The 27,846-nt window shown below is 39.8% G+C and overlaps 2 protein-coding genes across 6 annotated transcripts in view; both read right to left on the reverse strand.

Annotated features, from left to right (window-relative positions):
* The window catches only part of ZNF235 (zinc finger protein 235), a 21,949-nt gene extending 17,564 nt beyond the window's left edge, over positions 1 to 4,385 (reverse strand). For both annotated transcript variants that reach the window (XM_032176571.2, XM_032176570.2), the window contains exons 1-2: positions 1,814 to 4,385; positions 235 to 297 (exon numbers count right to left, since the gene is read on the reverse strand). In XM_032176571.2, the coding sequence (XP_032032462.1) occupies positions 235 to 249 (15 nt within the window). In that variant the 5' untranslated portion in view covers positions 250 to 297; positions 1,814 to 4,385. The remainder of the gene's footprint in view (positions 1 to 234; positions 298 to 1,813) is intronic.
* Positions 4,386 to 5,337: 952 nt separating this feature from the next.
* The window catches only part of ZNF112 (zinc finger protein 112), a 37,363-nt gene continuing 14,854 nt past the window's right edge, over positions 5,338 to 27,846 (reverse strand). For 3 of the 4 annotated variants that reach the window (XM_058428287.1, XM_032176565.2, XM_032176563.2), the window contains 3 exons: positions 25,992 to 26,118; positions 22,391 to 22,486; positions 5,338 to 15,454 (listed from right to left, as the gene is read on the reverse strand). In XM_058428287.1, coding sequence (XP_058284270.1) covers positions 12,951 to 15,454; positions 22,391 to 22,486; positions 25,992 to 26,118 — 2,727 coding nt within the window. In that variant the 3' untranslated portion in view covers positions 5,338 to 12,950. Of the gene's footprint in view, positions 15,455 to 22,390; positions 22,487 to 25,991; positions 26,119 to 26,518; positions 26,696 to 27,846 lie in introns of all 4 variants that reach the window. The other variant, XM_058428288.1, reaches the window with a different exon arrangement.

Genomic DNA, 27,846 nt, shown 5'->3' on the forward strand with positions numbered 1-27,846 from the left:
ATAATTATATATTTATATATAAATATATAATTATATAGAAATATATTTTAGAAATTAACAGATATATATGTTAATTTTTATACTATTATTTTGAAATAAAAGGCAACAGCCTGGCATGTAACAATCTTCCAAGCGCCTTTCGTTCCCCTTTACTCTTCCCAAACAGGAAAAATGTGTCCAATATTTGTGAAATGAGATGTCATTTTAAGAAACACAAAGGCAAACCAAACTTACCTGGAACTTGGTCATTTTTCCCCTCCTCCTTCTGGGAAAAGGCAGAGTTCTGGGGGAGCGAACCTGGGGGAGGGAAAGGCATCACGAGATAGGTTAGGGATGCCATTAGTCAACATGGCACTTTTATGTGACACTTCAGAGAAAGGTCCCCCTGTCTCTAGGCAGACACAGTTGCACATGGCTTAGTGAGGAGAACGGGAGCTAGCTCCCAGCTACCCCTCGGCCCCCTCAACCAGCTGCTTTTGCTCACGAACATTTCATGTTAACAGACCTAAATCAAATGCAGCTCTCTGCGTACTCCTTCTGAACCTTAGTCTCCAAGGAAATGAGACACAGACAGGCAGGGGAATGTAACAGAGCCAACATGCCTGGCTTCAAATTTTGGCATTTCTACTTATTTTCTACTGATCAGCAGTATAAACCTTAAGCGAATTATTAATCTCTCTGTGCCTTAATTCAGTCACCTGTAAATGGGGACAATAACGCCTGTATTCTCTATTTCCCGCAGCTTCTGACAAGCAAGTGCTATTATGCTTCATAAAACTGCCCTTTTGAGTATGCTTTCTAGAAAATGAATCTTTTAAGAAACCCAGAACTCAAAAATAATTGCTCTCTCCTGTGAGTTACCATTACCCTCAGAAAAGTCTGTAACTGTGATTGGTTGTCTAACGTAATTAGTTCCGTTGGTAATGATAGTTAAACTGCCACAGATGTTTTCTTCCCCCAATAGATGAAATTACTTGCAAATGTTACTAAGCTGGAGGAGCCTCAATTAAGTCTCTTTTTCCACATGCATGAAAGCAATGACTAATAAAAACCTAAAACTCTCTAAGAAATGGTGTTACACTTAAGTTAACCACACGGGATTATTGGTTATAACCACATTATACTGAACATCTATTAGGGCCTCAGGACACCTCTGGCACTCTGCAAATCCGTAATGACGACCGCTTCTCTGAGCTAAAACACAGAGGACATTCCCCAGGCTCCGCTGGAACTAATCTCCTGTCTCCTAAATAAGAGGCTAGAAAAGTCCAAGAATCCAGGAACGGCCCCACATCAGGCAAGCATTAGAGAAGGCACAGCGGCTCCGTAGCTGGATCTCCTAGCCTCAGAGGAGTTTCCAAACAACAGGCGTCTTTTTTAGTATTATAAGAGAATTAACGGTGGCATCCAACATTTTCCTATGCACTGGTTTTAAGCTTATTTCTATAAAATCTCATTTAATTCTCACAAGAACATCACTGGGAACGCACTAGCCCTTTACAGGCACGAAGAAACTGAGACAAGGAGAGATTCAGTAACTTGCCCAATATTTTACTGCGAGGAGCAGGCAGGACTGGCTGGTACGTGCGTGAGGACGGCTAGGGCAGCAGACCCTCAACCTCGAAGGACGACGCGAGCCCGCCTCCAACGCAAGAGGTTCTGCCGAGGGGACGCAAACTCCCGCAGCCTCCCAACCCCGCCCTCCAGCGCTGGCCGCGGGTTCTCTTCCCCACGCTAAGGACCGGTTCGTCGCTGGCCCCACGCCTTGGCAAAGAAGACTCAGAGAAGTCTTGGAGACCCGGAGCTGACTCACCTCTCCGGGAGCTCAGACCTGACCTCGCCTTCCTGGAGCGGAAGTGCCTCCGAGTGCCCACGGTTCGTGGACTCCACTTCCCAGAATTCCTAAGCGGAAGCGTCTCAGAGTTCTCTCACTCCTGGACTACAGTTCCCAGAATGCTCCAAAGGGCAGCGCTTGCCACCAGCTGGGTTTTGTTTTGACTCAAGCCCGTTGGGTTTGAGCCACTTCTCTGGTGCTACTACTGTCAGATTCGTTTTTGTTTTATTCATTTTTAAAAGCTCGTGAGAAAATAATTGTAAAATTTCTAAAATGATGCCATATAAAAGTGAAAAGTGCAGCTTGTATTATGAAAATAAGTTAGAAACCAAAATTTTTAGCAGAAGCAAAGGGTAAGCTAAAAATGGGAAGCGTAAAAGTGACTTAGGCTGAGCTCTGATGAATGTTGAACGTTAAGGAACACCAGATCTCAAACTTGTGTCAAATGCCGGCTCTCCAAATATCGTCAACTCAACCTGTTGATAAGACAAAAAACAGAATTTATTGTTGATTGCAGTAATGGAGAACAAAACTTCGACGGAGCGTTGGCACTTCACAGAGCAAAGTGTCAAGGCAAGGTTGAAACTGACTGAGAATTGGATGTTTAAGGCGGGTCTTTCAATGCAAGGGATGTTATTAGTATTGCATAATGATCATGATACTACAGTCCAGGATTGGTGGTTATAGCAAGGATTTTTGAAGCAAATAATCTTAAGGTGCAATCTATTGATACTTTCGTTGGAAGAGATTGAAAATTTGATGGGTCTCTGTGGAAGTTCCCATAATGAACAATTAAACAGTTTGCTTGGGCAGGAATCTCTTGGAATATAGGCCTGCTGATGAAGACAGCTGAACAATCATGTTAGTGCCGAAAGTAAATTGTGATGAAACGGGAAAAGTTCACTTGTCCCCCTCCCAGGGCATGTGATGAGGGTGTGGCTCGCTTCTTCCTGCCCAGCTGCTCAAACCTCTAGGGGGAGCATGCACGCGGGCAGCTTGTAGGGGTCCAATCCCACGGCAGTGTCTAGGGGGTGAATGTTTATAGCTCCTGAAGGCCCAGTGGGCGTATGTTATAGGGTGCTTTTTTGGTTGAGCCATCTGTAGGAGGCTTGTGTTAGTCAGCTCAATTAGACCCCTGCCTTATCGCAAGCACAAGAGGGCTTTCTGTATCCCAGTGGTTCTTGCCTTGGTGTACCAGAAGAATCGTATCACACCACACATAGGCTTAGAGAAAGAGTTCGAGGTTTGGAGAAACCTTGGAGAAAAATTTGGAAGTAGCTCTTAGCAGATGGAGGAGCCAGAAGGGAGATGGTTTTCCTCTGGAGTCAGCCTCTCGGCGGCCTGGGCGCTCCTCCGACTACCCAGGCCAAACTGCATGATTCCACCGGTTAATGGCCTGCTGGCCTGCGGGTCTCTTCAGTGTGCTCTTTTGATGACCTGCTCCCCTCGACGGCCTCTCGACATCCAGCCGTTTGTGTGTCCGCCAATGCTCTCCTCTCAACGTCCAACAGCTTGTGTCTCTGCCTGCTAGGGTCTCAGGGTTTTTATAGGCACAGGATGGGGGCGTGGTAGGCCAGAGTGGTCTTGGGAAGTGCAATATTTGGGCGCAAAGGCAGGAATGCCTGTCCTCGCCTAGGTCCGTGGCCACAGGCCTGGGGGTAGAGCCTTAGTCAGGGACCACACCCTTCTCCTCTCTAGCACTTCCATGCCCCTCTTCCGTATCAGTGAGGGGGAGGGAAAGAGGAATGGAGTTTTAGTCCTTAGTGTCCAAGTTGTTTATATTTAGGGGTTGGTGGCAAGAAAAGGGAGTAAAGTGTTTGACTCCTTTCCCTCCATTATTCCTCAAGGTACCTAAGGGCTCATGACAGTGTTTTGTTTAATGTGCTATTCGTTCTAATATACTAAGAACCCACAAAAAGGCAATATAAATATTAAGCCAGAGAAACATCTTGAACTTCATTTATTTTAAATGTGTACTGTTATGGCAAACAAAAGCAGCTTCATTGGCAGGGAATCTAAGACAACGTTGTAATATGGGCATGTGTAAAATCTTGAATTGTTTTCTAATTTGTGTTCGGCTTCAAATATTTCATTACATACTTTGATCCTGATCCTGACATAAATGAAATTAAGTGTCTTATGGTTGAATAAACTAGATGAAACAAAGAAGTCATGATTTTTCTCCTAGGCAGGTATAAATATACAGGTGACCCTTGAGCAACATGAGGGTTAGGGGAGCTGACCCCTGGGCAGTTGAAAAATCTACCTGTAAGTTTTGACTCCCCCTAAACTTAACTTACTTAACTACCAATAGCCTGTTGACCAGAAACCTTACCAATAACATAAACAATTAACATATATTTTGTATGTTTTATATATATATGTTTTTTTGTTTCGTTTTTTGTTTTTTGAGACAGTCTTGCTCTTGTTGCACAGGCTGGAGTGTAATGGTGCCTCCCGAGTTCAAGCAATTCTCCTGCCTCAGCCTCCCAAGTAGCTGGGATTACAGGCATGCACTATCACGCCCAGCTAATTTTGTTTTTTTTTTTTTTTTTTTTTTTTTTTAGAGACGGGGTTTCTCCATGTTGGTCAGGCTGGTCTCAAACTCCCGACCTCAGGTGATCTGCCCGCCTTGGTTGGACTGTATTCTTACAATAAAGGTAGAGAAAATAAAATGTTATTAAGAAAATCATAAGGAAAGTATTTTTTTTTGCTATTTATTAAGCAGATGATCACAAAGATCTTCATCCTCATCATCTTCACTGAGTTGAACAGGCTGAGGAGAACGAGGAAGAGAAGGGGTTGGTCTTGCTGTGTCAGGGATGGCAAAAGCAGAATACAGTGTATGTATAAGTGGACCTGCAGAGTTCAAACCTGTTTTGTTCAAAGGTCAGCTGTAGTTTGTTACATTTTATTATCAAAGTTTTCAAACACATATAGAAGTAGAGAGAATAGTAAAATGAACTATATATACTCAAATCCCAAATTCAATAATTAACACGGTTTAGCCTATTTAACTCATCTATCACTGTTTTTTTCTTTTAGTTACAATTCTAAAGCAAATTCCTGTAATTATGTCTTTTCACCTCAAAATGCTTTGCTAAATATATTTTAAAATAAAAATATTTTCTTTCAAAACCACAATACTATTGTCACACTGAACAAAATACCAGTTATTTCTTAGTATTTCCTAATACTTGACAACCAAAATGAATGACTCAGGCATAAGTCTCAATCATTGAGGTTTACTAAGCCAGCTTTAGGACCTGCCGGGGAAAAACAAAGCCACAGACACATCTGTGACTATCTTTCCAAAGAGGTTTTCAGGAGGTTTAGTATTTATCAATTTCCTTAAAGGGGTGGGGAAGGGATATAGCAAGAGGGGTAGGTATGCAGTTAGGCGAATAGTTACATTCTTGTGAGACTTTAGTTAGTCCCCAATAAATCTACATTTTTACATAAATAAGGTGAACGTCTTAAGAGGAAAAGGGAGTAAAAGACGAGTCAATTATGTAGACGTATGTGGAGGTAGAGGAGAGTATGTGGAGGTAGAGGAGAGTAGGTGGAGGAATGAGTCTTGACTTTGTTCTGCACCTGGGAAGATAAACTTGTAATCAACATTATTGTAATCACCGAGGGTTCTTCTTACTGCCTAGAAAAGCCAATGCGCTGAGAACAGCAGGTTTTGAAGCAAATAAATAGTTTAATAATTGCAGGGCCAGCCAAATAGAAGAATGGGAGATATCTCAAATCTGTTTCCTTGAGAATTCAAAGGCTGGGATTTTTCAAGGATAGTTTGGTGGGCATGGGCTAGGGAATGAGGAATACCGATTGATTTAGTTGGGAATGAAATCATAAGGGGTCAAAGCTGTCTTCGTGCACTGAGTTAGTTCCAGGGTGGAGGTCGGTTTCTTGGTATGGGGTACTGGTCTGGGTGACATCATCTGGTCCGTCAGAATGCAGGGTCTGAAAAATACCTCAAGCACCAGTTCTAGGTTTTACAGTAGTGATGTTATCTATAGGAGCAATTAAGGAGGTTACAAATCTTGTGACTTACAGCTTTGTGACTCCTTGTGGACAATTTATTAGCTTTATGAAGGCAGTTTCAGTCCCCAAGCAAGGAAGGGGTTAGTTCCAGGAGCGGACTTTTACCATCTTTGTTTTAAACTCTAAACTGAATTCTTCCCATAGTTAGCTTGGCCTATGCACAGGAATGAGCAAGTACAGTTTGTGGGGTTAGAACCAAGATGGAGTCACTTATGTCAGATTTCTCCACTGTCATGATTTTTGCAAAGGCTCTTTCATGATCAGTGTGGAGTTTTAGGAGCTAGACTTAGATTGTAGAACTAAAGCAACAATTGGCAAGTGCTTGTTTATGAGAGCTTAGCAAAAAATTTACTTATGAGCGATCTGTGGGGACAGCTCTTCCCAAATACCCGAGGCTTTTCACCTTTCATGGGGATCTGGCTAACGCACAGCTGTTCGTTTGGAAGAGGGTACTGCAATGACTGAACTCCAGGGCTTAATCTCCACGCTTGCCTAAGTTTGGAGGATCCTGAGATTTTTATTTTCCTTTACATACCCAATCTCTATTAAAATTTTCCTGATTACCTAAAAATATCTCATGACTGGTTTGTCAAATCAATATCCAGCCCATTCATTTTATTTATCTACTTAGGTGTATTTATTATTGAACACTACTACATCACTCCTTTTTTTCAGACCCTGACCTGTTGAAGGAATTAGGTCAGTTGTTATGATATTACACATTCTGCATTTCTCCAACTTTTCTGGCCTCTGTCCCTAGTTCCTGGGAGGTGGTATCTAAACTCTTAAAATATCCTGAATTATAGAAGCTCTTTGTTATTCACGGTGAGCCACTCACACTATACCTGACAGACTGTGCTAAAGAGGTGACACATGATGGGCCTCTGGATAAGTTATGCTAGTGAGATTACTTCAGATAGGTGCTGGTTATACCAGACAGATCGATCATGTGATTTGAAGTTTAGGACTATGAGCCAAATAACACCAGCCTGTGTAAAGGATGGGGGCTAGACATTGAGTTACGTGTCAGTTCTTCAATCAATCATACCTATGTAATAAAGCCCCAATAAAATCTATGAACACAAGCTTGGATAGACTTCTATGGTTGGCAAGTATTCTCATACAGCTACGTGCTGGGAGGGTAATGTGTCCTTGCCCCAAGAGAAAGAACCATGGCATTTTTCATCTGGAACCCTCCCAGACCTTGTCCTATGCATTTCTACCTTTGGTTGGTTTTTATTTGTATTCTTTTTTTATAATAAAGCTGTAATTAATAAATATAATTTTCCTGGGTTCTGTGAGTTCTTTCAGTAAATTATTAAACCTGAGAGGTTTAACCACATATTTAGTTGTTTATCTTGGAAAGACTTTATCTCTCCTTCATATTTGAAGGATAACTTTACTAGATACAGTATAGTTGGATGATAGTTTTTTTTTTATTTCAGCACTTTGAAAACGTCTCTCCACTTCCTCCTGGCCTATACGGCTTCTGTTAAGAAGTCTTTTGCCAGATGAATTGGAGCTCCTTTATAAGTTATTTGCTTTTATTTTTTTCTGCTTATAGAATTCTTTCTCCTTGACCTATGAGAGTTTATTATATGCTTTGGGGTAGTCTTAGTCGGGTCAAATCTGTTTGCTGTTCTATGATTTCCCTGTACCTGGATATTCATCTCTTTCTTAAATTTTGGAAAGTTTTCTGTTATTTTGTTGAATATACTTTCTACTCCTTGCTCTTGCTCAACTCCCTCCTGAACATCAATAATTCTTAGTTTTGGTCATTTGAGGTATTTTCTATCTCTTTCAGGCAATATTTTCTCTTTTTCTTTCTCTGTTCTCTTCTGACTGTGTATTCACAAATAGCCTGTCTTGGAGCTCACTGATTCTTCGAATCTGCTTGATACATTCTGCTGTTGAGAGCCTCTAATGGATATTTCAGTTCAGCAAACATATTTCTCAGTTCCAAGATTTGTTTGATTTTAAAAAATTATTTTATTCTCTGTTCAGGTTCTCTGATACATTTCTGAATTGCTTTTCTGTGTTATCTTGGAGATCACTGAGTTTCCTTAAAACAGCTCTTTAGAAGTCTTGGTCATAGAGTTCACATATCGTCTTCCTGTTAGGATCAGTCACTGGTTCCTTGCTTTGTCCATTTGTGGGACGCCATGGCTCCCTGTTGGCTGCTGTTGCTTATGGATGTGTGTCTGTCTTTGCATCGAATGATTATACATTCCACTCTTCTCTGTCTGGCTGGTTTTGTTTTTCATTGGATATGGCTCCCTAGAGATTCTTTATATTTTACCTGTTGATTTTCTTCTTTCCCGCTAGGTTACTGACTCCTTTTTGGTACCATATGGCGTATTAACTCCAGGTTTGCCTCAGTTCTAGTAAATAATCATAGTGCCACCCATCCCAAAAGGGGTAGGTCCCATAGGGGATATCCTAGTTGTAAGAAAGCTGGCTAGTGGTTTATGATTGGGGACCTACAGTATAGTGATGCTCAACAGCCACTCTGATTGTTGTCTCCTTTGGCTGAGTTGCAGAGTAGAGTTTCCATGATGGGGACAGTATTCCCACCTCCCTCCTTTGTCTCTGGCTGTCCTCAGGGATATTTCTCTCTTCAGTTACTCCTGATGCTTTCTGTGGGTTGAGTCAGGGACAAGTCTCCTGCCAGGGAACCCAAGATGGTGAGGAGGCTGGTTGTCCACCTTGATTAACTTTTTCCAGTATAGAAACTGTGAGACGGGAAAATTTTCCACAGTCTTGGAGCCAGGCAGATTAGGGGGAAGGGCACTGTGGATAGGAAAGTCCACTTCTCTTACCATCTGCTCAGTTTTTTTCACTTATTTGTGTCCTCAGGAACTGTCTCCTTCTATTTGAGTTCTGGGATATTGCTGGTGATAATCTTGGTGCTGTATATTTGTCTTTAGTTTTCTATTGAAAGGAGTGAAGCCAGCTTGCTTCTACGTTGCTATTTTTGGAACCAGAATTTAATCTCTACTACTGACTTATGAGTTGTACTTTAAAAAATTCTTAAATGGTTACTCTAGGGCTTAAAATATATTCCTATATTTTTTCATAGTCTATCTTCAAATCATATTATGCCAATTCATGTATCGAGTACAACCATATACCTCTAATTTCTGCTAGTATATTTCTCATTTCTGTCTTCCCTGTTTTGCAGTGTTCTTACAAAACATCTTACTTTTATATGTCCTCTAAATTCATAAAACCGCATTCCTAATTTTGCTTTACTGAATTATATTTTGGAGTAATAAAAATAAAAATTATTTTAAACTTAAAATGATTGAAATAACTATTTTCATAGTTATGTCTTTTGGTAGATCCAAGTCTATTTCTGGTATGCTAAATATCTCTTACAGTGCAGGTCTGCTAACAGTGAATTCTATCAGCTTCTGTTCATCTGAAAATGTCTTTATTTTGCATAACGTCTGAAAGATTTTTTCCACCAGGCTTAGATTTTTGATTGATCATTTTTTTTAATTGTTGTTTCTAAATGTTAAAGATGTAACTCCATTGTCTTTTGCTTGCATGGTTTGTGATAAGTCTGATGTTTTTCTCACTCTGCGTCTTATATGTAATGTGTCCCTTTCCTTTGTCTGCCATTAATATTTTCTTTGCACTGTCCATCCATTTTTAGCTGTTGGGCAATAATACATCTAGTTTTGTTCTTTTTTTAAAAAAATACTGCTTTGGTATTCTGAGGTTCTTGAATCTGGGTGAAGTCTTATTATTTTTGGAAAATTCTCAGCCATTATCTCTTTAAATATCTTTTCTTCCCATTCTCTCCCCCAACCCTGGGTTTCCAAGTATGCAAATATTAGATCCTACAATGTTGTCCTATTTGTATTGTTTTCTTCACACTTTTTCTTCTTGTGTTTTAGTTTGCATGATTTCTATTGACCTATATTCAAGTTCTGACACTTTTCTCAACTATGTTGAGTCTACTCATAAGTCCTTCAAAAATGTTTTGATAAAAGTAAAAGCAGTAGCATAAATTTTCTTTTCCTAGCATTTCCCATTTGACTATTAAATTTTACTGAAATCCCTATCTGCTGATGCATATTATCTGCCCTTTTCACTGGAGTCTTTAGCACAACAATCAGTTATGTAAAATTCCCTAATAGTTCCAAAATATGGTTATCTATAAATGTGGTTTTATTGATTGGTCTGCTATCTATTGGCAGAAGATTGTTCTCAACTTTTGATCTTGTATTTTTAAAATAAAATGCCAGATAACATATACAAAACAGTAGAGACTGAAGAAAACATTATTTTTTGCCTAAAACTGGGCACACATGTTCTGCTAGGATGTCAGGGTGGAGTGCTGAATCTGGTCAGGAATTAAGCTGGAATTGGGTTTTGTTGTTGCAATATTTATCTTAGTGGTACCACTGGCTACAGATTTCTCTAGTGTTACCTTGGGCTTAGGGTGGGAACTGGAGTGCTAAAGTTTTCTCAATGTTCCTGTTGCCCCGTCCTCAGCTTTTGGCCATCCCTTTGCACTGGGGCCACAGAAGGATTCTCCATGTTCTTCCCTTTTCTCACAGTAGCCTGCTGTTGCTTCTCACTAGGAATAGGCTACTGGACCAGCGGTGTCCTTTGTTGTCTTGGTTAGTCTCAGTTGTTAGTGGGAATCGGAGTGTCAGAGATTCTATGCATTTTGGGGAGCCAGAACCACACAGGACTAAAATGGTACAGAGTATCTCCTCCTTCAGCTGTGAATAAGAAAGCAGGTGATGCTGCTATATTGTGAACAACGTGAAGACAAGAATTCACAAGAAAAGAGAGGTGAGAGAATGAAAGGAAAGCAATATAAAATCCCCCTACCTTACCCAGACCCTAGTCTTACACTATCTGTGTCTTTTCATTTATATGAACTAAGAAACAGTTTTGGTTTAGGCAACTCTAAATTTTCTGTTACTTAGAACTAAAAGCATTCCAATTGATAAAACCACCATGAGCTCTCTCCTGTAAGTGATGATATCAAAGACATGCTTTAGAAGCCCTGGATTTCTGATGATACTGTGCAACTTGAACCAGCACCTTGAAAGCCAAGTAATGCCAGTGCTTTGGTCACCATATTCATCCAGCAAGGGGCAATCTGAAGGAAAAGCAGTGAGCATCAATTTATAAAACTGGATTGCACTAGGACATCCTAGGCAACATGGATTTTGAGACCTAAGGAAATTTCACAGAAATATAAAGTTACTGGACACCTAATTTATCTGTATTCTCAAAAATCCAGGAAATTTTAAAAATTAACTTCAGGGGGTTTATTCTTTACTGTTGGTCATAATGTCATACAGTGAAATCAAGCAATCATATCATGAGTTCTTAAGTATAAGAGATAATATATCAATAGCTGTTCACTGCTTTCGTATACTTGGTAAATGTCCATTATAAATATTTTTAAATAAAGCACAAAAAAACTAAGCCAAAAAGTTTGCTTTCCAGAGAAAACTATTATAGATATAATAATGAGTAATCTTTCACACACTATCTATAAGCATATATTTGAACATACACGTACACAGGCTTAAATTAGCTGGCAATTATGAATGTACGTCTTGTAAAAACCTATGGTTTAGGTTGTTACTAAACAATATGCATGATCCATTCTTGTCATTTTAGAGCCAAATCATACTTTCTGTAGATCCATAGTATAGAACATATAGAAACTTACCCAATTCATACTGATGGACATTTACTTCCAGCTCAAAACATTACTATCATTGTAAAATCCTTCCTTACTGCTAAAAGTGCTTAATTATAAATTACTGTTCTATGATTTCCAGATCGGTAAGCACATTTTACATTCCGATATATATGGGGGGCTTGATAAGTATTTTGATATATATAGAACGACAAGCTTGTATTTTTCACTTTTACCAACAAAATGCATCATTCTTGAAGACAGACACTAGCAAGTAAATGGCAACCCTATCCTACTAGTCAATACATTGATAAATATGCTTAGAAAAATTCAAGATTTTCCCCTTTTTTGTGTGTGTGACTGGGAGAAGTATGGGAATGGAAAACTTGACAAAATTAAAATCCTTCAAACTTGACCCTGCTTAAGGAGGTGTGGCTTGGACAAAGGCTACAACATTTAGAAATCAGTCAGATCAAATGGACTTTTAGAGAAATATGGAGAATAAAAAAAACCCAAGTATTGTGATTTTGACATTTATTAAAAAGTATTTGTCATCAGTAACCATTTTGGATACTTGCAAATATTACAGTAAAACTGCCTTAACTCACAGGGCAGGAGTAGAAAATCAATTATGTAAAATACAGTGTTCCATTTTTGCAACATTAACCAGAAACATTGTTTATCAGTTTGTACTGATATTTAAAGTGCACACATGTGTACATATACACACACACAAAGCTAAACTTCAACAGATGGTATAATGTATAGAGACCAAACGTTAAGAAATGCAGCACGTCTCTGCTTAAGATGGAACAAAGGATGGGAACTAACCCCAATAGGGTTACAACCAAATTAATGTTATTTCAGATCATCATAATGCTTATTGTCCTATATTTCAAATATTTACTTGAAATGATTTTATTAAGATTACTTGCAGAATTTCTCCTCCAAATACATTTTAAGTTTTAAAAAATGCACTTAAAAATTTCAAACCTTTTACCTTCACATACTTTTAGTTATTTAGCAAAAAGTACTGAGCACCTACATTGAGTTATGAAATGTCCTAGTTTTGTAGACTAGCAATGAACAAAGTCCCTTCTCTCACCAAGCTTACATTCTAGAGAACATGGATTTAGGCATGCTCATCACTGTACTTTTATTAAATTCCTGACCATACTCATATTTTATAAGCCTTAGCTCCTGTGCAATGACTGACGTTAAAGTTCTAACAAAATCCCTCGTGAAACCCCTCTCATTAAATGTCTCTGTTGTGTGGTCTCCTGGCCATTATGAATGTTGAAGTTGGGCAGAAACATTACATTTTAATTTTTAAAAATTCTTATTCTACTGAAAGAACTCCAGTGACTGGAAAATTTCAGCTCCCATTTGAGGACTTCAAAACAAAACAGAATCTTCATTTCTGTGTGGATTCTCTGATGAAGGGTAGTCCTTACCATAGTCTTCACTTTTATAGAATTTATCACTACTATGGACTCTTTGATGAATGAGAAGACCTGAGCTCCAACGGAAACCCTTACCACATGCATCACATTTGTATGGTTTCTCTCCTGTGTGGACTCTCTGGTGAGCCTGAAGATTTGATCTCTGACTGAAGCCCTTTCCACATACCTCACATTTGTATGGTTTCTCCCCAGTGTGGACTCTGTGATGGGCTTGAAGACTTGAATACCCACTGAAACCCTTACCACACTGTTCACATTTATAGGGTCTCCCTTCCGCATGAACCCTTTGGTGTGCTTGAAGGCGTGAACTCTCACTGAAACCCTTTGTACACACCTCACATTTGTATGGTTTCCCTCCTGTGTGAACCCTCCGATGTGCTTCAAGGCGGGAACTCTGACTAAAGCCCTTCCCACACATCTCACACTTATACGGTTTCACTCTAGTGTGGACTCTCTGATGACCTTGAAGATATGCTCTCTGACTGAAGCCCTTTCCACATACCTCACATATATATGGTCTTTCTCCAGAATGGACACTCTGATGACTTTGAAGGTATGATCTCTGACTGAAACTCTTACCACACTCATCACATTGGTATGGCTTCTCTCCCGTGTGGACCCTCTGATGGGCCAAAAGTGTTGAGGCCTTACTGAAGCCTTTACCACATTCTTCACATTTATAGGGTTTTTCTCCTGTGTGAACCCTCTGATGAATTTGAAGATTAAAGCTCCAACTGAACCCCTTCCCACACTCCTCACATTTGAATGGTTTTTCTCCAGTGTGGACTCTCTGATGGCCTTGAAGGTGTGAACTCCGACTGAAGCCCTTCCCACACTCCTCACACTTGTATGGTTTTTCTCCAGTGTGAATTCTCTGATGGCCTTGAAGGTATGAATTTCGACTGAACCCCTTCCCACATTCCTCACATTTATAAGGTTTTTCTCCAGTGTGGACTCTCTGATGGGCTTGAAGATATGAACTCCGACTGAATCCCTTATCACATTCCTCACATTTATAAGGTTTCTCTCCTGTGTGGACTCTCTGATGAACATTCAGAACTGATCTATGATTGAAACCTTTGTCGCATATATTGCATTTGTATGGTTTCTGTCCAGTGTGGACTCTCTGATGATCTTTAAGTTTTGAGCTCCAGTTGAAGCCATTCCCACACTCCTTATGTGGTTTCTCTCCAATGTGAATTTTTGGATGACCTTGAAGATATAAATTATGGCTGAAGCTGTTACTACACACATAGCGTTTATATGGTTGTTCCTTAGTGTGGACTATCTGAAGGTCCTGAAAATGTGAGGCCAGACTGAAGCCATTACCACACTCCTCAGAATTATAGGAATTCTCCTCCATATGAACCCTATGCTGAATGTCAAGATTTGGACTACAAATGAAACTCTTTCCATACTCTATATCTGTGTATAGTTTCTCTTCAGTGTGGATTTTTTGATGGACTTGAAGACATGAACTCTGATTAAAGACATTCTCATTTTCCTCATATTCATGGGGTTCATCCCTAGTATGGACCCTAAAAATACTATTAAGGTCTAAGCTATGACTGAAGGCTTTCTCATAAATGTTGCGCCTATAGGACATCTCACCTGTGTGGATAAGTTCATAAGTGTTAAGAGGGGAACAGTGATTGAAGTTCTTGCCATATTCACCACATTTGCATGGTTTCTCCTCTGTATGCACTCTCTGATAGGATTTCAGATGTGAATTCTCAGTATCATCTTCTCTCTCAATATTTTGATGAATATGAAGAAGTGAACTATAACTACAGCCCTTTCCACGTGAACTGTATGTATAGGGCTTCCCTCCCAAGTGGAACTGCTGATGAACTTCAGAGCTGGAGTCATTACTGAAGGCTTTTCTATACCCAGTACATGGATAGGGCTTCTCCTCTGTTTGAATTGAATCCTGATTAAGTAATGATACCTTCATGATATCTTCTCCACAGTCATGACAGCTGTAGTTTTCTTTTCTGTGTACTTCCAGTTTATCATTGTGATGTGAGAGCCAACTGACACTGTCACACTTACAGAAATTATTTTTCATGGAAATTTGCTGACATCTACACTGATAATTATGTGACTCTTTCAGATACATTTTCCTCCAAGAATGATGTGCCCTCCAAGATGGATACTCTTGACTTTTTATATAATTGGAGCCATTCCCTATATGAGTCAATATATAGTTCTCATCTTCAGAAATCTGAACTGGTATTCCTGCCCAAACCTGGCAGAGGGAATTACCTTGTTCTTGCAACTGAGAATTCTTCCCTTGAAAAACTTTCAGGAAATTTTGACACCCGATTAACCCACCTGCACTTTGTTGCCAGGTCTGACAGGAGGAAAGCTCTTTGGGGGAAAGGTAGCTTACTGTTACTTCCTGAATACTCTCCATCTTTTGTTGATTCTTCCTTCCTATAAGGATGAGAATTCAGACGTGCATGAGTGAATGCTTTATTCAAGAGATTTGAAGATTTTACACTCAGGTCATAACATGAAACTTGAATGAATCAGAGGAAAATTCATGCCACTATTTCTAAGAATACTTAGAAAATACCTCTTCTTTGGCTATACCAGTTGCAGGTTGAGTATTCTCAATCCAAAAATCTGAAATCTGAAATGCTCCAAAATCCAAAACTTTTTAGTGTTCTACATGATGTTCAAAGGAAATACTCATTGGAGCATTTCAGATTTCTGATTAGGGATGCTCAACTGGTAAGTATAATGCAAATACTCTAAAATCTGAAAATACTTGAAATACAAAACACTTCTGGTCCCAAGCATTTTGGAGAAGGGATATTCAAACTACATACAAATAGCATCTACATAATTCAGGATATCTGATGCCTCAAAACCAGGACTTTGCAGCACACCCTGGACATCGAACATGATGGCTGTATTCAAAAGGCTTAGCAAAACCATAAACATGGCTGGGCACGGTGGCTCATGCCTGTAACCCTAGCACTTTGGGAGGCCAAGTCGGGTGGATCATCTGAAGTCAGGAGTTTCAGACCAGCCTGGCCAACATGGTGAAACCCCATCTCTACTAAAAGTACAAAAATTAGCCAGGCGTGGTGGTGCGCACCTGTAGTCCAAGTTACTGAGGAGGCTGAGGCAGGAGAATAACTTGAACCCATGAGGCGGAGGTTGCAGTGAGCTAAGATCATGGCACTGCACTCCAGCCTGGGCAACAGAATGAGATCCTGTCTCAAACGAAACAAGATAAAACAAAACAACACAACCATAAACATGTTATCATGGATTAATCATGGGTTTCCAGGAGATCTGAAGGGGAAAAGAGGATGTTCTTAAATCTGAAAAAATATAGTTGCAAATGGACAAATGCCTTTTGTCCTAACTTTTTTGTCTGGCACATAAACATGATAATGTTGTTCATTTGTAAGAGTATTGTGTGCATTAAATGATATGCTGAAGAAGGTAAACACAGACCTTTACTTTATGTTCGAGGCATCACATATCCTGTCACTAATAAGCTATTTATCCTCATGAGAATAATAAGCTCTTCTAAGTCCCTGTAGGCCATTATAGATTTTAACTCTTTTCAAAAGATATTTCACAATTATCAATGGCCATGGTGTAGGTCAAAATGTGAAAGACTGTGACAGAATTCAACCAAAAAAATCAGAAAAATATTATGGCACCTGTAGGTGTCCTCTTAGGTGCTCATTAGCCATGAACAAAACTCAATGAATACTGACTTTTGCTTGTGCCATTTTACTGGAAAATTATGTTAATGTTTAGGAAATTTGAGGCACCAGAAAGGGTTGAAGACAGGATATTTGGGTAGAAATAGTTACCTAGTTATTAAAGCTCAGATTATAAGCAGACAGCAGATCTTCATATACTAGTGACAAATATCCTCCCTAAGAACAACTGGTTAAACAGGGTTGGATTAATAACATGCATTCTTCTAAGACTTAGAAGTAGATTAAGTCTCTATAATATCCAGAAGAAAAGCAGTAAAAGGGACGTTTTTTCATGAATATTACCCTCAGACATAATTCTGCCTTATTTCTTTATGTTTGTCTGCCTCTCCACACTGGAATGTATTATCCATGAAGACAAACACTGTTTTGTGCACTGCATTCCTTTCACTGCCAAGTGAACAGTAGTTGCTCAATAAACATTGATGAATAAATCATAGTTTGAGTTGCTCTCACTCATAGAACTAAAAGAGCATGTAATGTAGCTTTTTAAATGGGAAAGGAACTGGTGATGGTGGCAACTTTGCTGGAAAGCTGAAAGGCTATAGGAGAGGTAGGGAAACAATTCAGAGTGATACTGCTGATGAGAAAAGCAAAGGTCACAAGAAACTACTGTGGATGAAATAAAAATGTAAGATCAAAAAGACCTATAGGCAGGGCCTGTGGATTGAGTCTTTCTCATTTCTAAAGTAACTTTTTAAATGGCATAACTTTGAGTCAGGCATGGTGGCGCAATCCTGTAGACCCAGCTACTCAGAAAGCTGAGGCAGGAGAAATGCTTGAGCCCAGGTATCTGAGGATGCAGTGACCTATTAATATAATCACACCTGTGAACAGCCACTGCAACTCCAGCCTGGGCAGCATAGCAAGACTGTCTCAAAAAACCCAAAATGGTGTAATTTTTCTTGAAAAAAATCTTACCTGTAAGCCCTACCCTATCCCAAATTTTGAAAAAGGAAAAAAGAAAAGGCCACACTGATGAACCTGTGTCACTAGGATCTGGGGCAGCACACTGATTGTGGGATAACACTTCAAGGTATATCAGTAGGTATGCATCTTGGTACTTTAAAAGCACATTTACTGATGTCTTTGCCTTCTCAAAAGTGAAGCTTTCAGTTATTATAATGATATTTTATCATATAATGATGAAATGAAGGGATACATTATAGGAGGCATATCAGATAAAGCATATAGCTTATATGTGAGAAGTTTGAGCTTCCAGCTAGGGTTAATCATAATCCTTGTAGTTTTGTTTCACTATTATAAAAAACACTCAATATACATCCATCAAGATACAGTTTTTTTTTTTTTTTTTTTGAGACAGAGTCTTGCTCTGTTGCCCAGGCTGGAGTGCAGTGGCGCAATTTCGGCTCACTGCAAGCTCCACCTCCCGGGTTCACACCATTCTCCTGCCTCAGCCTCTCCGAGTAGCTGGGACTACAGGCGCCCGCCACCACGCCCGGCTTATTTTTTGTATTTTTAGTAGAGACGGGGTTTCACCGTGGTCTTGATCTCCTGACCTCATGATCCACCCGCCTCGGCCTCCCAAAGTGCTGGGATTACAAGCGTGAGCCACCGCACCCAGCCAAGATACAGTTTAATATGTCCTGTCTTTTGGGACTGAGGTAGTGGCTTGAGAACATGAAAGCAGCTTGTTAGTCAAAACCCAATTTCTTACAAAGCAACTGTTTCAATGCAAATTAGTACATAATTCATGATATAAAAATCTCTCAAATATATGAGATTAAAGTTTCTCTCTGAGCAGTGGGTTTTGCAATGTTAAGGACATACAGGAAGAAAAACAATAAAAGGTCATTTCACTTAGTTTCACACTCTTCTAAAAAAGACCACACATGTAACAACATTAATTTCCTTTAGTCAATGGTACAGACTGAAACACCTTGTTACTTTATTTAAATATCTCAAGATTTAAGTTCTATTTCAATATCAATGGTAGAGTGGTAACAAGAAATTGTGTTGTTTAAAAATGAACTTTATTTGATGGAGAAAATAAGCATGACAAAAGATGCCGAAGACATCATTTGAGGTAAGAAGGTTGAGAATTTATTACATCTTCATAGCAATCCTGCTTTAGCTCTTAGAGGTTGAGAAAGTCAATCATTCAAGCAACCCAAATTGATCAATTCAATAACAAAGGTGCTATATTTGTCATAAGAACAAGTAATTCCTTTGAATTTAATAGTTAGCTATAATGAACTCAGAGAAAAAAAAATCTTTGTTTATGTCTTCTTCTTCTTCTTCTTTAATAAAAGCTAAGCGAGAACATCAGCTCAGGTAACCCAGGCTGAGATCACCTTCCATTCTTACTTTGCTTTTAGATAGAGAAAACTAGGGCATTTTTGTGGGCACTACAAGGTATAGTGGTAAAAATGTTTTGATTGCAAATATTTAAGCTGCTGTGCTGACTCCTTTCTTAACCGCTGATATGGTTTCGCTCTGCGTCCCCACCCAAATCTCATGTTGAATTGTAATTCCCAATGTTGGAGTTGAGGCCTGGTGGGAGGTAATTGGATCACAGGGGTGCTTTCTAATGGTTTAGCACCATCCCCCAAGTGCTGTCTCGTGATAGAGTTCTCAAGAGATCTGGTTGTTTGAAAGCATGTAGCACTCCCTGCCCTCTTTCTCTTCCTCTTCCTCTGCCATGTAAAACATGCCTCCTTCCCCTTCACCGTCTACCATAATTATAAGTTTCCTGAGGCCTCCCCAGCCATGCTTCCTGTATAGCCTACGGAACCGTGAGTCAATTAAACCTCTTTTCTTTATAAATTACCCAGTCTCAGGTAGTTCTTTACAGCAATGGGAGAATGGATGAATAAAGAAAATTGGTACCAGAAAAGTGGGGCATTGCTATAAAGATACCTGAAAATGTGGAAGTCACTTTGGAAATAGGTAATGGGCAGAGGTTGTAATAATTTGGAGGGTTCAGAAAAAGATAGGAAGATGAGGAAAAGTTTGGAACCTCCTAGAGAATTGTTACATGGTTTTGAACAAAATGCGGATAGTGATATGGACAGTGAAGTCCAGGCTGAGTGGTCTCAGATGGAGATGAGAAAGTTATTGGGGACTGGAATTGGTGATATATTTAGATATATTTAGGTTTGTAAATGCATTTATACATTTTCCCAACATTGGTGCTATGCTTTAGCGAAGAGACCTGCAGCATTATGCCCCTGCTCCAAAGATCTGTGGAACTTTGAACTTGATAGGGATGATTTAGGTTATCTGGTGGAAGAAATTTCTAAGCAGCAAAGCATTCAAGATGTGGTCTGGCTGCTTCTAACAGCATATGCCCATATTCATGGGCAAAGAGATTATCTGAAACTGGAACTTATATTTAAAAAAGAAGCAGAGCATAAAAATTTGAAAAATGTGCAGCCTGATCATGTGGTAGAAAAGAAAAACCAATTTTCTGGGGAGAAATTCAAGGCTGCAGAAATTTGCCTAAGTAAAGAGGAGCTGAATGTTAATAGCCAAGACAATGGGGAAAATGCCTCCAGGACATTTCGGAGCCAGTCATGGCAGTCCCTCCTACCACAGGCCTGAAGGCCTAGGAGGGAAAAATAGTTCTGTGGCCCAGGCCCAGGGCCCTGCTGTTTTCTACAGCTGAAGGACATGGCACCCTGCATTGTAGCTGCTCCAGTTCCAGCCATGGCTAAAAGGGGCCAAGGTATAGCTCAGGCCATTGCTTCAGAGGGTGCAAACCCCAAGCCTTGGCAGCTTCCATGTGCTGTTGGGCCTGTGGGTGTGCAGAGGGCAAGAGCTGAGGCTTGGGAACCTCTGCCCAGATTTCAGAGGATTTATAGAAACACCTGGATGTCCAGGCAGAAGTCTGCTGCAGGGGTGGAGCCCTCATGGAGAACCTCTACTAGGTCAATGGAGAGGGGAAATGTGGGGTTGGAGCCCCCAGAGTCCCCACTGAGGCATTGCCTAGTGGAGCTGTGAGAAGAGGGCCACTGTCCTCCAGACCGCAGACCCACCAACAGCTTGCACCATGTGCCTGGAAAAGATGCAGGCACTCAACGCCAGCTCATGAAAATAGCCAAGTAGGCTATACCCTGCAGAGCCACAGGGGCAGAGATGCCCAAGGCCTTGGGAGCTCATCCCTTGCATCAGCATGGCCTGGATGTGAGACATGGAGTCCAAGGAGATTATTTTGGAACTTTGAGATTTAATGACTGCCCTGCTGGGTTTCAGACTGGCATGGGGCCTGTAGCTCCTTTGTTTTGCCTGATTTCTCCCTTTCGGAATGGGGGCATTTACCCAAAGGCTGTACCCCATTGTATCTTGGAAGTAACTAGCTTGTTTATTAGAATATTATGCATCCATTACAAAAACAAGAGTTATAATCTTAGACTGGGAGGGATTTCCCCAAGGTAACGGCAAAGAAGAAAAATTAGTATATTAAAAATAAGAATTTAGATAACAAATTTTTATATTAATATGAGGTATATGATCATGTTAGTACAGGTAAAAAAATTAAGGTATTTTAAAAGGTGACATTATGTTCCAGCTGACAGTATCAGGAAGGTAGACTGGCACAGCGTGGCCTCGGCCTGTTTTTGTACAACCCAGGAGCCAAGAATGCTTTCTACATTTTTAAAGTGGTGTAAGAAAAACAAAGACTGTGACAAAGAGCACATGTGGCCAGGAAAATCTAAAGTATTTACTACTGGGACCTTTAGAGAAAAAGTTTAACTCCTACTCTCAAGGGTACCATGTAGGGCCCTGAATCTTAACCAAGATGGAAACAAACCATTATAGAAGTGAGTTAATTTGTTTTGAATTTTCTGTTGACTCTTTCTTCTTATCCAGCAGCATCCTTAGCTACACAGTTGCGACGGTGGCTTTTGATGTCAGTCTTGAGGACTCAAGAAACTATCAAAATGTTTGGATTCACATAAATGTCCAACTTGAAAATTCTCCTTTAAGACTGTGGCTAAGTCAAGAGATTGTTTGGGTGCGAGAGTATGGGACAGAATGGGAGGATAAGAAGCTGGACATATGAATACAAGGGTGTCTCACTTGAAAATGCTGCATGAGGAAGACCAGTTATAATGCTGGCATTGGTCATTTTTGATACTTACTTTAGCTGATTGGCTATTCTTATCTTTTAGGATTAATGGCTACCCATCTATGAATACCCAAGGACAGCTAAGCAGTTAAAACAGGCATCCATCAGATGAGAAACAGTATTCTAGAATATCTTTCAATTACACAGATTTATTCTACACCTATTAGCTACCTCAGGGTGAATTGAAGAGAGCAAAGATCATGCATCTATTACCCAATTCATTCAGAGAGAAAAGCAAGTCAAGGAAATTTATACAGAAGCTTAATAATTGAGAGGTCTGAGAGGGCAATCATGGGGCAGTGCCTCTGAAACAGACTGAATGAGCAAAAACAAACAATAGTAGGTGAATATGGAAAGTGAGAAGAGGTTGAGGGGACAGATACCTTAGGACCTAATAGAGCATTTTAAATACTTTAAACTTACTATGTGTGAAATAGGGAGCCACAGGAAAGCTTAAACAGAGAAGTGATGTGTTCTGACTCATGTTCTAGAAGGGGCTCCCTGGCTGCTGTGTTCCTGCAGCACAGTTCTCACCTGAACATCCATCTCTTGGGGCTTCTGTCTCCACCATCAAAAGCTTTTCTTCTCTCTCCAGCTGGGATATTAGGTCTGGCTTGAAGGGCTGATGTGCTGTAAAGAAGGAAAGGAGAGCAAAAGTTTTTAAGTTTGATGACATTCAACTGGTCAAAACTAGACAAAAAGGTATACACAGACAAGTGTGACTCTCTCCCACATCCCTTCCACCCTGTTACCTTCCACTCACTATAGGAAACTAATTTCATGATTTTCGTTTTTTTCTGAAATAGGCTCTCACTCTTCTGCCTGTGCCAGCATGCAGTGGCATGATCATGGCTCACTACAACTGCAGCCTCAACCTCCTGGGGTCAAGCAATCCTCCCACCTGGGCCTCCAGAGTAGCTGGGACCATAGGTGTGCATCATTATGCCCAGCTAAATCTTTTGTAGAGACAGGGTCTCCCTATGTTGCCCAGGCTGGTCTTGAACTCCTGGGTTCAAGCAATCCTCTTGCCTTGGCCTCCCAAAGTGCTGAGATTACAGGTGTGAGCCACCACGCCTGGCCATTATTTTGATTAAACCTTCCTTCTTGAGTTTCTTCTTATAAAAATAAGTATATATATATATATGTGTGTGTGTGTGTGTGTGTTTGTACCCACACACTGTCTATTTACTTATTTTACCTTATTTCTTACATGAATTTTAGTATACTATTAATATTCTTTTGGACATGGCTATTTTTAGGGAAAATCCCTAGAAATGGGTTGCTGGGGAAGGGTAAATACCTAGCTTTGTTAGATATTGTCAACTTCCCCTCCCTAATGGTTGTATCATTTTGCACTCTTCCTTTCAATGCATGAATGTTCTTCATTCCCCACAGCTTTGCCAAAAAATGTATAGTGTTACCTTCTTGAATTTTTGCCAATTTCATGGGTGAGAAATGGCATTTCAGTATAATTGTAATGAACATTTCTTTTGAAATAAACTGAACATCCATTCATATGTATACATATTTATGTGTGTATATGTGTATGTATATACATACACATACACACACAGACACACACACACACACATACACCCTAGCTCTATGTCCTGAGACAAAGTAACATAGATACTACAGTGACCATACCTAGCATCCAGACTTTGGCATTAAATACCATTCCACAGTAAAAAAAAAAAAAAAAAAAGGGTAATTCCAGAGCCAAGGCAAAGTAAAGATGGGCACAAAATATTGTGCTCTGCCAATAAAGTAAGAAAGTGCTCAAAAAAAAAACCACTGGGGACATGTTACAAGGTCACAGAAGCCAGCTTAAAGAGGCCAAACTTGGGACAATTTTAACATCTAAAAAATTACAGTAATAAACTATAAACCTTTAAAAAATTTCACAAATCCCTACAAATAACATGGAATTGATGCTTGAGAAGTAGGGGGCTCTTGTTGACTGCAAGTTTATGCCGGGTGCTGAGGTGCTGACTGCTAAATGTGAAGGAGGTAAAGTTAGAAAAATCATCATTTTGTAACTGTCATGGTAAGGACCAGAATAAGGCAAGGTCATCACCAGGTGCTTAATCTACAAGAAAACACTTCTGTTACCCTATGATTACAAATGGGGAAAAAAGCAGTAATTATATAGTGGGGAAACTGCATAACATCGTGACTGGGTGATCAAAGTTACCACATCCTTTGAGGGACAGATGACTTCATGTGCCTCCAGATGTGATTCCCTCAAAAGCGCACACTCTACCTACGTAGTGTTCCTGCTGCATGGATCATCTTAATCTAATTTTGTGGAATCATTAGGAATGTTCTACTAAAAATAAGGGAAGAGGTGACAGTGTTCTTCAAAAATGTTACTGTCATAAAAGTAAAAGAAATACTGTGGAAACGTTCTAAATTAAAGAAGGCTAAAGAGACAGAACAACTATACTAGACTCTAGATCCTGTTCTGGAGGGAGGAAAATACGCTTTAAAGAATAAAATTAGGCTGGTTGTGGTGACTCATGCCTGTAATCCCAGCACTTTGGGAGGCTGAGGCAGGTGGATCACCTGAGGCCAGGAGTTTGAGACCAGCGTGGCCAACATGGTGAAACCTCATCTCTAATAAAACTATAAAAATTAGCTGGGCATGGTGGTAGACGCTTGTAATCTCAGGTACAGGTGGCTGAGGCACGAGAATCACTTGAACCTGGGAGGCAGAGGATTCAGTGAGCTGAGACTGTACCACTGCACTCCAGCCTGGGCAACAGAGTGAGACTCTGTCTCAAAAGAAAAAAAACATATATAAAATTGGCTTTATGGATAAAATTACAGCATAAATGATAGATAAGATAAAAACATTATATCTGTCCTGAGAATAGGTAAGAGAATATTCCTCTTTTTATAAAACAGACTGTGCAGTAAAGGAAAGAATTAGTCTTGTTTAAAGAGAGATCTGGATTTTGCGTTTGGCTTCTGGAGAAGGCAATCGCTAAGTCCCTGGAATATCCTGTCCGATTAGAGTGTCTTTTGTTTACCCAGAAGCCTTGGGCCACACACCAGATAGTTAAACAATGTGATTTATAGTGGGGGCTTTGAGCCACGTGGTATTAGCTTAACCTCTGGAGAAACTGGAATCTAAGAGCAGTCACGCAGGTGGTCAATCATATCTAGGTAACTAAGCTCCAGTAAAAACTCTGGACACCAAGGCTCAAATGAGCCTCTCTGGCTGGCAATGTTCCTTATGTATTGTCACATTTCACTGCTGGGAAGAGTCAGTGCTGTCCACAACTCCACTGAAGATGACAAGTGGAAGCTGACACCTGGAACACTCCTGGACTCTGCCTCCTGGGCCTCTTCCCTAGGCTGACTTTAATCTGACTCCTTTCCCTGTAATGAATCACTAACTGTGAAGACAACTGCGTTCAGTGAGTTCTGCGAGTCCTTCTAGTGAATCATTGAGCCTGAGTGTGGGGCTCAGTACTCTTAGGTCTTGAGGACTCCTAATCTTGCAATTGGTATCAGAGGTGAGAGTGAACTTCGGGACTCCTGAACTCTGCATATACACTAAAGTATTTAGAGAAAAACGGCCATGGTGTATTAACTGACCCTCAAGTGGTTCAGAAAAAGATATTATGACTATATATATTTTTTCATATACATACATAAGTATGTATGGAGAGGGAAAGAACATGAACATAAATGATAGAGCAAATAGGGTAAAATGTTATTAGAGGTGAATCTAGGTAGAATCTCGGTGAATCTATATGGGTGTTCTTGTCCTTTTGTAAGTTTTCTGAGTTTAAAGTTATTTACAAATATATTGTTTTTTAAAAAAAACCCTCTAAAAAGTCAAGTTCATCAACAGTTACTGGTGCCCTGAAAAATAAACTTACTAACCTGGAACAACTTACTAAACTGTTTGATGGCAAATCAATGAAGCAGGACCATATTTACTATTCCAAGGATAGACTGGACAAAACCATCAGAAACATATTGTCTGTGTTGCACAGGGATTATTAGGACTCTCGGGCATCCAATCTCAGAGAGTAATTTCAGGGGCTTCAGAGTTTCTAACAATCGAGCACACAAAGACACCCCAGGAGGCTGCCGTTGAGTAACTAAGGGCACCTATCCTCACCTACTAAGAGCAGGTTCCTGAAGTTCTCCAGCATCACATCTCGGTACAGCTTCCTCTGGACAGAGTCTAGGAGCTCCAGCTCCTCTTCGGTAAAGACCACAGCAACGTCCTTGAATGTCACCATCTCCTACAATGCCAAACACACGCACACTAAGTTTACAGAAGAAGGGCAGTGCTGAGAAGGTGTAAAGGATTGTAAGCTGTTCTGGAGTATGGGCAACTTGAGTCAAATTTACATAGTTCTCTTCTGTTTGCCTTCTGTAATGCTAATACCATTCACCAAAAGGGCTGCAAGAAAAGAAATCCTTGCACTTTGAAATTACTTCCTTTTGTTAGCACTTATAAGTAAACCTCTGGAACTCTGTTGCACCCTAAGTTATCAATATTTTAAATTGTATTAATAATGTCATTTGCTCCACAAAAGCTTTAGTTCTAACAGTGACTGATGCTACCTGTTTCTCCTCATTTGCACACACACACATCACTTATTTAATTTGTCAGATTTACAGGGTATCAGTCATCCTTACTGCTCAAATATGTAGCTCATCCTCTGTGCTCATCTGGAGACTGTTGCAGTGATAGGCACAGCTCTGGAGTCTGACTGCCTGTGTCTGGAGCTGGGAGCTCTGTCCAATGCTAGCTCTATGATCTTGGACAAGTTTCCTATCTTCTCATTTGTATGGTGAAACTTATACCATAGAGTCCTAGTAATAAAATGAATGACCACATGTAAAGCATTGAAAAACAGTGCCTGGCACACAGTAAGTACTCAACAAATGTTAGCTACATTATTAATATTTTCATCATATCTTCTATTCCGTTTCTGGGCTGCAAAGTAATTCAGAGAACTAATGGTCTAGAATATAATGATTTAATCCAACTAATGCACACTTAGTTTGAGGTTACCTATACGAACAATGTTGCAAAAACAATCTTTTGCATTGACGTTAGCCTCTGGAATTCTGTTGATTATCTCCTCAAAATAAATACCAAAAAGTAAAAATGGCAATGCTGAAGAATAATGACCTTAAAGTTCTGAAATCATAATGGCAGGTGTTTTCCCAAAACAGACTTTTGCCTTCCATCTTAGCCTTCTTCCAAGAAAGTATAAATCCTAGTCAACACTGGATATGAAAGCTTTTTAAAAAAATCTTTCATAATCTCACAAGTAAATTTGGGAAGTAAAAACCAGTTATTAAAAAAATTCTCACAAACTTATTAGTAATAAAGTTCATTCTCTTTGCACACATTTGCTGTTCATCTCTATTTCTTGTTTTGTAATAATAATTCATTTGGGGGACACTGAGGTCTTTTCTTCGATGGACATTGTAAATATTTTTCATTCCACTTTGCTGTCTTGTAACTTTTTGCTGTAGGATAATTTTAAATTTTTAAATGAGCAACTGTTCAGTCCCATATTTCTTCTGGCTGCAGTTCTGAGCATAACAACTTCAGCTCTGAATGCAGAACTCCGCTTTGATTTGCTTTGCTTTTTTGTCAGTCTTTCCACCCCAGTGATATGCCTGAAACTCTTGACCCAGAAGGCAAAAGCTTTAGAGTTGGTCAGATGCTTATCTTCCTGTATGAACATGAACCTCTTATCTTCAAGGTAACAGTGCAAATGACTCTACAGTCCCCCTCCAACGGTCAGCTGGGGCCATGAATAGTGTGACAGATGCAAAGTTCCTATATATCCTATGGTATGACTAAAAACTTTAAACTAAGTACCTGTATTACTCTAATAAAATTAATACATGAATAATGAAACACACACAGACATACAAACACATATAAACACATAGCTATAGGTACTAAGAAGAATCTAGCTCTTCTTATACAAGCATCTAGCTCTTCT

The sequence above is a fragment of the Hylobates moloch genome, unplaced genomic scaffold (genome assembly GCF_009828535.3).
Source record: "Hylobates moloch isolate HMO894 unplaced genomic scaffold, HMol_V3 SCAFFOLD_15, whole genome shotgun sequence".
NCBI classification, from domain to species: domain Eukaryota; kingdom Metazoa; phylum Chordata; class Mammalia; order Primates; family Hylobatidae; genus Hylobates; species Hylobates moloch.